General features: G+C 38.3%; 1 protein-coding gene across 1 annotated transcript in view; it reads left to right on the top strand.

The window, feature by feature from the left end:
• Positions 1–1,415: 1,415 nt before the first annotated feature.
• The window catches only part of LOC104273757 (xin actin-binding repeat-containing protein 2-like), a 25,541-nt gene continuing 16,970 nt past the window's right edge, over positions 1,416–9,986 (top strand). The window contains exons 1-2 of the mRNA XM_009869177.1: positions 1,416–1,512; positions 7,751–7,908. Of these exons, the coding sequence (XP_009867479.1) occupies positions 1,416–1,512; positions 7,751–7,908 (255 nt within the window). The remainder of the gene's footprint in view (positions 1,513–7,750; positions 7,909–9,986) is intronic.

The raw sequence follows: 9,986 nt of genomic DNA, 5'->3' as shown, positions 1-9,986 counted from the left end.
GAAATCAAAAGATAAGTTAACAAAGAGATTCAGGACAAAAAACACCAGTCTCAAACTACTCCAGATGAAGCTACAGCAAATGCATTCAGTTACCTAAACGAAAAAGCTTTGTAAGACTGGGATGAAAAATTAATATCACTGCAGTTTTGAAAATGGTGAATAATGCTTACTACAAAACAAAGACAAGTTTACAGATGGAATAATCAAACACCAAAGACAAGTGGTAATATCTTATGCCTAAGCAATTTGTAAGCATTATCCCAGATTTCCAGTTTTATTTGACACGTGCTTTTCTGAACACAGGAAAAGCGTGAAAAGACTTTCTGCCATAGCGGCCAACATCTCAAAAATCTGTCCATAAAAGAATTTACATGGAGTTCTCTTAAGTAGGGCCAATATTCCTGAAATTGATATTTTAAAAGGTAAAAAAATATGTATTATTTTTTAAAACATACTGCCCAGGGGAGCGGTTGCGTTGCCATCCCTGGAGCTGTTTGAGAGTCGGGTAGCTGTTGTGCTGAGGGACATGGTTTAGTGGTGTTGACAGAGCTAGGACACAGGCTGGACTCGATCCAACCAGAACTGTTCCATGATAAATTTTGTAGGTAAGGGAATTGCTACTGCAGAGATGAAAATTTGAAATCATATCATAAAAGTATGCTTCAAGTTAATAAAACTAACAGAGTTAAGAAAAATGCAAATAAATTTATATTTTTCCCTAGCTTGCAAGAATAAGAATAGAAAACAGTAAATTCTGAAGGTTTTTTTGTCTGTTACTGTTAACTACAAAAAAATACAGCAAGATTTAAAAAAAAAAACACATTAGTTTGTTCTCAAAGATGCCAATGGTAGCTGAAAATACAGTATATTTCAAGTTTTCTATTTTGTTCCAATACTGCAGAAGCTTGAGCATCATTAAAGTGGTTCTCTGGTGTTGACACACATAATGCTGCGGCAATACGATCCTGAGGCTGTTCTCATTTATGCCAGGTACTGGCAGGTTGTAGAACTGGACAAGTAGGGGATAGACACGCTCAGGCTGATCTAAAATCACGCACAGCCGCTTTTTTTTTTTTCTCCTCTCCCTCCCTCAACCTTCATTTTTCCTCTGTACAGACATTTCTGCATCACAGCTTGTTGTACCTGATTTCAGACACGACGGCCAGCTCTTGAGCTTTTTTAAACCAAAATATCATAATTAACGGAGGGTTGCAATTGTAACTGATAACCAACTCTGAGAAAGGGTGCAGAATGAAGAGCAGTTTGAAGCTGTAGCCCTTTCCACATCGAAGACCCTGTTTATTTCAGCCACCCGCTGTCTCCTGATACCCTCGGCACACAGGTATCTCACTCCTCTCGGCACACCTACGTTCTGGCCAAGCTCTCTGTCCTACCCGCGCTGCCAGTGCCCACCCATGCGGCCACGCCTGGGCTGTAACCCAGCCTGGGCACAGAGCTCATCTTACCTCGGCACTGCTGAGCCGGAGGTACAGCCAGAATATGCTGCTAACGGTAAAAGCTATTAAAGATTAATTCACATCGGTTTTAAACCAGTTGTCTCCTGTAAACCTGATAAATAAAAGGCAACAAGCCCCACATTATTAGTAAAGATCCCCTTTAAATCTAGCCATGTTTAGATTGTCCAGTGTGTGGGTTACATCTCCTGGCCTATCTGCCAGAATTATCCACCTTTCAAACTCAATTTCGTATAAGCAATAGCCACAGTCCTCTTTGGGAGGAACAGAGGAACAGGGGAGGAGGCTGATGTGACAAGGTAACTGATGATCAGCAATGCCATAGGCCTGTGTTTCTGAAAAAAAAGGGGTTACAATACTCATGGTAATAAAGCATTTTCAGCCTCTATGGTTTAATCAGTCATTTGTTTCAAAGCTGACACATCACGCAAAAGTCTTCCCGCTAATTTCAAGCAAAAGCTACCATAATTCATAGAAGTAGATAGATTCTTATAAAATGATGAGTTTCCACAAGATATAACCCATTGTACGTGTGCTGGAAGGAATACTCTTGCAAAGAATGACTATAGTCAAGAAATGAAGTACAACAGATGTTAAAGATGAAAGCTATCAGCAGCTATGGAGAAAAGCATAAATTTATTAAAGAAGGGTGAAGCATGATTGTCCTTGATTCCTAAGTATATTTCCAATGCTTTTTCACTCTTAGTTTCATAAAATTCAAGGTGAATGTATTAATTGATTCTATGTGAAAATGGCTCTGACAATTTATATTATTTTCTTTCTAAGAGTTTCATTTGAGGATTCATTAAGTTGCATTGCATTGAAAAAAAATTTTTCCTTCTTTTTCTTTTTTTTTTTTTAAATAGTTACTGGAAAATACTCTCCAGTCTAGGATAATCAATTCAGGGTCAAATTCGGCTGCTAAGAAACGTGAATAATATCTGAATCAAAAATTACTTCAGAGTTACTTCAGTGAGATAATATACAAGGGTAGCATTAAAATGGTACACAATAATAAAGCTGTCTGCAGACATCAGAAGGAAGTAGCCTAATGCAGACAGTACATTTTGAAAATGTCTGCCATTTAAGCAATTTAGAGCTCTGGCAAATAAGTTCTGCAAAATCTTGCTGGAGAGATTTACAAAGTCACCAGACCAACCACCTTCACACTCTGGTTTTGGATACTGCCACCTCTTTTAGAAGGGCAGTGGAAGCGGATGTGCAGATGACCTTTCATGTTATTCTCTTCCAAAAAAAACCCTAAACATATTTTTGCTACTCAGCAATTTCAAATATTTCCTTAATATAACAGCTGTTGTATCCAACTCCATACTGCATAGTGTATTGCATGGAAGGAAGGAGAAGCACCCCAAAACATCAGCTTTGATAACCTGAAGTCTTCCTTGGCAATAATTTATGCATTTTGCCTCCAAGTGCTGAGGCTGTAGTGTGACAATGAGATACCAATGATATTGTGTAAACGCTCTGTATGGAACATTGACTCACTCTTGTGATAAACAAATGCAGTTGGTAGTTGAATCTGCAACCCATAGTGCCCCAGAAATTTACCCTATGGCATTCTGGAGAACATCTGCCCCAAAATAGAACCCCGTCCCAATCTGCTGCCTCTTCATGTCCTCTCCTCCCTCCAAACCCCACACCCGTTTGCTAGCAATAGCTTTTAACAGGCATCTTCTTGACATCTTCTAACAGGAAACAGAAAATGAGAGAGGTTCGCTTTCATCAGCATCGAAGAGTCAACCCGGGAGCAACTCTGAGTCTAGTGTGAAAAGAGGGAGAGCAATCTTTGAAAAGATGTCATCACAAAACGGGCACCGCAACAGCTCTGAAGGTTGGCAATTACCACATTGATCTGATGTCTCGCTTTACTCTAAGCCAGTGGTCTCCAAACGATGGCGCAGCCTGTCCTCAAAACATTTCTAACCCTGCACTCCCACTGTTTTTACATATATCATTTATTTATAGATTGTACACACGTTCTACTCTACTAATACATTATGTACATCAGGCAACGTACACACAAATGGATATTAAAGAAGCATGATGGATCAAATAAAAATTCCTTTTAAAAGTGTTCATTTATAAAAAATATTTTCATCCTACACCCCAACAGACTGTCTTGCACAGTCCATAGGGTGCACACACCCCACTTTGGAGACGGCTGCTTGACAATGTCAAAGAGTGTATGCATCTGTGTTTTGTTTTAACAGAGAAATAACATGGATGACACAATTTTATGACAGAAAATCACTTACTGATTTCCGAGCATCTATGACTTGAATATACCTAAGAACAGATTACCCAAATAAATAGCATAAAAAGACTTGTGCGCTCTGCCAATAAAATAAGCCATCTCTATAGTATCAATTGGTTACTGACTCCAGTCTTTTCTTTGTGCAGAAAACGTTTAGTCTGCATGTTTAGCTATTCCAGAATCTAGCAGATCAAAGAGAAAAAGAAATTTCAGTGTGCAAGAACTTTTCGAGCTACTAAGTTTATAACGCTCATTGTTCAAACTAAATACCTCACTTTTTATCAGATTTAAATTGCAGCCGTTAGTTATCTTTTTTCCTCTTTTTCCCCTACCAAATGGAAGAGCTCTTCAACACCTGCTCATTTCTTCTTGAAAGGATGATTACAATGTGACCATATCACCCCATAATGTTCTCTTCCATCAGCTAGATACAGCTGGAGTTCTCCACATAGGAGTATTTTTTGCAGCTCTTCTCTCTATCTTCTCAAGTTTTTCTGGTATCTTTTTATAATATAGTTGTAAGGACTTTTTCTCCTTCTCCTTTTAGACTCTCCTAGTTCGGACCATTTCTTTGTCCTCTCTAATAAGACAACAGAACCCTCCATTCCATACCCACTTTGCCTTTGAGTCTAAGTGGGGCAGAGTACATTTCAGAAGCATTTTCTGTTCCACCAGGAATGACGAAGAATATGAACTAAGTAAAAATGCACAGTCAACAGTTCATGTCTCTTACAAACGAAGCTTTTTTCTAAAAATGAGATAGACCCATAGGGGATAATGTTTTTCTGTGCTCCTGTGAGAGCCATAATACTCCGTTTTGCATTCAGACAGTCTTATGAGAAATTAATTCCCTATAGGCTCATGTGAGTGTTTGAAAGCATTGGTGAAAACTCTTAAACTTCTAATAGCTGAAGTTAGGCACTGAAATCTGCAACTCTGCACTTGAATAAATATTCAGGTCTAGAAAAGATAAGCTAATGCTGATCCATAGATTATTTCTTCCATCACCATGAGATTTGAGTTTTCTATAACCAATGACACTATATGTCAACTTGCCTCAATTTTTCAGCAAGAACAATACCCTCAAACCACTGAAGTGCTATGGAACTTTTTGCTAAATGTTTCAATTATGCCAAAATCTTATTTTCCTAGAAGGTGTATTGGGCAACATTTACAGTGAACTCTGTGACTGAGTACCAAGAACTTCTATTGTCTGCAGTGAAAAAGAATGAAAAGAATGCTCATACTGCTGTTCAACCTATCGTGAAAACATGGAGAAGCCCATAAGGGATAGTTAAAGTAGTCATATCATTGAAAAAATGGCAGAAAGCCAGAATTCTCCAGTCCTATTATGCACAGAAGATTTGTCAAGCTCCATTTACTTTATAGAATCATGTAACTTATCATTAATAAAAGAATTAAATTCTCTGAAATAGATTCTACTGTATGAGTCCCACATGACAAAGGCAAACTGGTTTTGCTGGCATATCTCACCTTGGTAAATTTAAGGCTCTGCTTACAAACTATTCTGTCTGAAGCACACATTTATCCCTGAAAGAATCTGCAGATACTACACTTTTCAGTTCTGTTGAATGAGCAAAATCTTAGAGCAAAATAAAGAAAATGAATGAGCAAAAGCTTCGATCATATCATCTCTCATACCACCACAAAGAGTTTCACGTTATGTTATAAAAGATATGGCTTTGAAAGAGGGCAGTTCCTGTTTTAAAGCTAACAAGAGAATAGTTTCTATTACCTTCACTCCCCAGGTGGCTAATAATACGAATCTATTAAAATGTTTTTTAAAACAGTCCACTAAATTCATTGGCCTCAAATCAGCAAGGAATTAAATCACATGTCTAAGTCGAGGCACATGAGTATTCCCATTGCACCTAATGGAACTAATCACATGCTTCCAATTAGGTAGAATCCAAGATTCCCTTGACGAATCAGAACACCATTAAGAAAGTTTTTAAACTAAACATTCTTGAGAATGAAAGCAATGGCTCATAAACCATGCTGACAGCAGTCTGTTACACATTTCAATCTGCCTTTAAAAATGAACTGACAGTGTTTGGCTGTAGTGGACTACACCCTGTGATGCCAAAGCATATTTTCAACGTTTCCACTGTTCTGGTTAAATTTGGTTTAATGAACAGACTTCCTACTTGAAGAACAGCAATTTTTTCTCTCTTCTGGTTTCTACTTCTCTTTTTTGTTTCTTTCAGCTAACTTTCACGGATTCTTACTACTGCTATTATTCTTTCTTGAACTGTAGTGATTCTTTTGTCTCTCATGATTACATGCAATTTGCAAATATACTGCATGGGATAAGCGTAATAAAATAGAAAGCTCTCTTCATGTACGTTATGAGCAGAGTCTGGTAAAAATACTAAGAAACTGAGTATGTTTACACTGAGGATAGTCTTCCATGCACTTCTACATCTATATGCCTGATTTTTACTGAAAAATAGAGATGCTCGTTATATTTACTTGCTATATCTGGACCTTGCCCACCTATGCCAGCTAAACAGTTTTACAGTGAACAGGCAGAAAGGCCAGATATGCCTCGGAACTCTTCCCTGTTCAGAGGGAAACCCTTCCCCTGGCATTCTGTTCTGTGCCAGAACAAACAGCTTTGGGGAAAGAAGTCTCTTTTGTTGCTGCGTTTCATAACATTAATGGGAAAGGGTGAGTACTTAAAATGGATTTTTTTTTTTAATCTATACCTTTTGTGCTCTCATCCACTGCCTTAGTAAAATACAATAATCAAAAGTGAACCAACTCAGGTAAAAAGAAATGGGATTGAATGGGCACGTTTTTGTAATGCATATACGTATAACAATATATATTAGAGCTGCGCTTCCAGAACAAGGACTTGGCTCTAGTAAATGTTATACAGAAAAGACTAGGAGAAATATAAATGGATTTAGGGAAGACTAAGGTGCTCTGCTCTCCGTGGCACAAGCACACGTATTAAAAAATTAGATTCCAGTGGTTTTACTAAAATCACATCTTCTTGAAGCCTTAAAATTCCCTCCCCTTCCTCCAAAAAAAAAAAAAAAAGGAGTGTCCTGATTACAGAAATCCAGTGTAATTCAACCTAATTTTCCATTTTCTGTAGAAAAACCTTGGCAGGGCAAGAGGAACTTCCAGCCTACAGGACTATGCGAAATCTCTCCTGCCTCTGATCACAGACAAGAGAGATGGTCACAATAGATTTATTTTTCCCTTTGTCTGAAGAAGGAAAAATGTCTTTACACTAACACTCTTCTAGATGTATGGCATTTTTCTAATACAGTCATCCAAATGCAGAACGCCAGAAGAAAAATCCTCCAGTACTAGTAACTCAGTGCTGCTCTTCCAGGAGTACTCTGAACTGTTACCTCCATGTTCACACCTGGTGATGAACCTTCTCTCCTGAGAACGTTCATCTGAACTGCAGATGTTTATATGTAAGTCTATAACCTTCACACCTTGCAATAAAGTTAAAATGTAGTCACTAATTTAGATAATTTTCAATAAGGTTTATAGTAGTAGTAAACTGACTAAACCATACTCTAATGCAATACTAGTAAACCACTGAAACCTACCACCTACTCAGAATGGGCTCTGTTAAGTAAATTAATACTATAATGCACAAAAAGATATTAGAACACAATATATCTAATTCTAATAGGTTATTTGTAGTACTTATGATGATCTTTTACAGTGTAAAATAATGCAAATGTAACCATCAAGAAAAATACACTATGCTTGCTGTTAAAACTAAGGGTTTCTTTAAAAGCTTTAGTTATTTCTCCAGTGAATTTCCTGCAGTTTCAAAAACTTCACTGAATTGCATTTTTCTGTACTCAATCAGTTCTAAATTGAAAATAAGATACAGTCACTAAATAGTTGGTAATACTGCTCCTTTCTACTACTGCTTTTCTTTCAAAATTTGGCAAAAAAAAGTATCCATTTCTTTCTCAGAATACATGATGTTTGTTTGTACTTCCAGTGGGCTCTCACAAGCCTGGAAGAGGACTACCTAAAGAGAGCCCTCCCAGGGTGGATAACACACCGCTGGATTTCCAGGAGACTGTCTCCTTGAAAGAAAGGATGGCAATGTACAAGGCTGCCGTGTCCGAGAGAGGGAGCAGCAACTCCTTTGCTCATGTAAGAGATCAATGTTCCTTCCTTCTTAGCTCTGTGGTGGGTTTGCATTGTGACACATCCTGCGTTCTCCATTTGTACAAGCTGACTGATGGACCACTATGGGCATCAAAATTTGAAGCCTAAATTACCAAACCTACTTAGCAAACATATTACAGAATCACAGAACTGTTGAGGCTGGAAAAGACCTCCGAGATCATCAAGCCCAGTCTATGACTCGAAAGCATCACAACGGCCAGACCACGGCACTAAGTGCCACATCCAGCCCCTCCTTAAACCCCTCCAGGGACGGTGACTCCACCACTTCCCTGGGCAGGGCATCCCAATGTCTGAGCAGCTCTCCGTGAGGAAGGGCTTCCTGAGACCCAACCTAAACCTCCCTGACGCAGCTGAAGCATCAGCCTCTGTCTCTACTGAACGAGATTTTTCACACTACATACCTTTGGACAATTCCCTTTAATTCCTTGGAAGGACTGTTCTTTTTATTCCACTGTTGCATGAAGCGTATTTATTAAGACCACAGACTTGAGACAGATTAGCAACACATTTATACTTTCAGTTCATAATGACAAAACCCAGCAGTTTCTGCATTACTAAAAATATTACCAAATAATAAAATCATATTCAAAAGCACATTAAGTTTAGATCTCTTGCTGTTCAAATTAAAGAATTCAAAATTGCTGTCTTTTAAAAAAGCAGCTCTATGAGACGAGGTATGAAAAGCATTGTTTTCTAATAAAATCATTTAAAATGAGGATTATACGAAAAGATATTTAGAAAAAAAAACAATTTTCTTTTTTCTTTTCTTTCTACATGCCTACCAATAGGGATTAGATATTTTACAGCAAAGTTTAATATTAATACCAAGTAGCACCTAACGTATTTGGCTAACAGAATTTATAATCTATCAAAACAGAGCAAATTCATTTCACTACACATTTAATTATCAGTCTGGAATGTCTAAAAATAGAGTCTACAGATCTAAATCAGAAAAATCAGGAAAATTTGCCTCAATTCTGCAGAAATCCTAAGGAGTAAAAGTGTATTTTTACCGTACCTTGAAAGCCTACCTAGGAGGCGTAGCTCAAGCACCTTGTCTCAGGAAATGGAGCCATTATACTGGTTTGCTACAACGCTGAATGGCAATGGTGTTTGTTTATGCTAAACTTTCATCACATTAGAAGAACCTGTTTTTCTAACTGTAAACTAAGTCAAAGAAATTTCTGCAAATCAGAGGATGTATCTGGCAAGAGCAGGATACAACTCAGCTTCACCAGCCTCTTTGTTCGTATGCAAAAAGAGCTGTAGAAAGATTCCCAGTGTTGGGGAAGCAGTGGGCAGCAGCTGCAGAGACCTTGGTGCTTGGGTAGCCCAGAAGCCCCGCTGTGAAAACAGCCACCAGCCATGCTCACCAGAGTCCAGGGGTTTTCCAACCACAAAATTCCTGCCTGCTCACTTCCTTACTTCTAATCGCCTGGGTGTATTTGGAGCAGATTCCTGCAGTTCACCTGGCTGAGAAGGTTCCAGTTCCCCAGTTAAGAGAATTAATACGTTTCCTTAAAGGACCTGTAGCTGCATTAACCCCTTCTAAATACCTCCAAATGACTGACAACATGATTTCAATGCTCATTCTCTAAAACAATTACTTTTCACATTCACACAGCCATGTACGTACAGGATTGTGCTGCCTTCACCATAGAGGGGGAAAAAAAATTGTTTTCTAAAATTTTAGTCATCTGTTTACTTACTCACCAGGTGTATGCACTAAACCCAAGTTTATTTAGTAACCTGCATTACAAGGTTTTCCCCCAATTATTGGATGCTTTACTTTCTGCATATTGATTAATAAGCTCAGGTGCTGAAAGCTTCATTCTAGTACCACATAAGGGTCAGAACTAGAACAGGGAGCCAGAGGGTAAGGGCATCCCTGTGACCCTTGGCACTGTGGTTAGTGAAGAAAGATCATCTCACAAAGGCCTGCCTGAACATCTCTGCATGTCTTTCAACAATACCTATTGTAAAAATATAGAGAGGGACAGGTGGCAACTCTGACTGCAACAGAACTCAGAATAAACAAAACT

This window comes from Apaloderma vittatum, unplaced genomic scaffold (genome assembly GCF_000703405.1).
Source record: "Apaloderma vittatum isolate BGI_N311 unplaced genomic scaffold, ASM70340v1 scaffold11975, whole genome shotgun sequence".
Classification (NCBI taxonomy): Eukaryota; Metazoa; Chordata; class Aves; order Trogoniformes; family Trogonidae; genus Apaloderma; species Apaloderma vittatum.
Note: the sequence above shows the minus strand (reverse complement) of the source record. Positions and strands in the feature narration are given on the sequence as shown.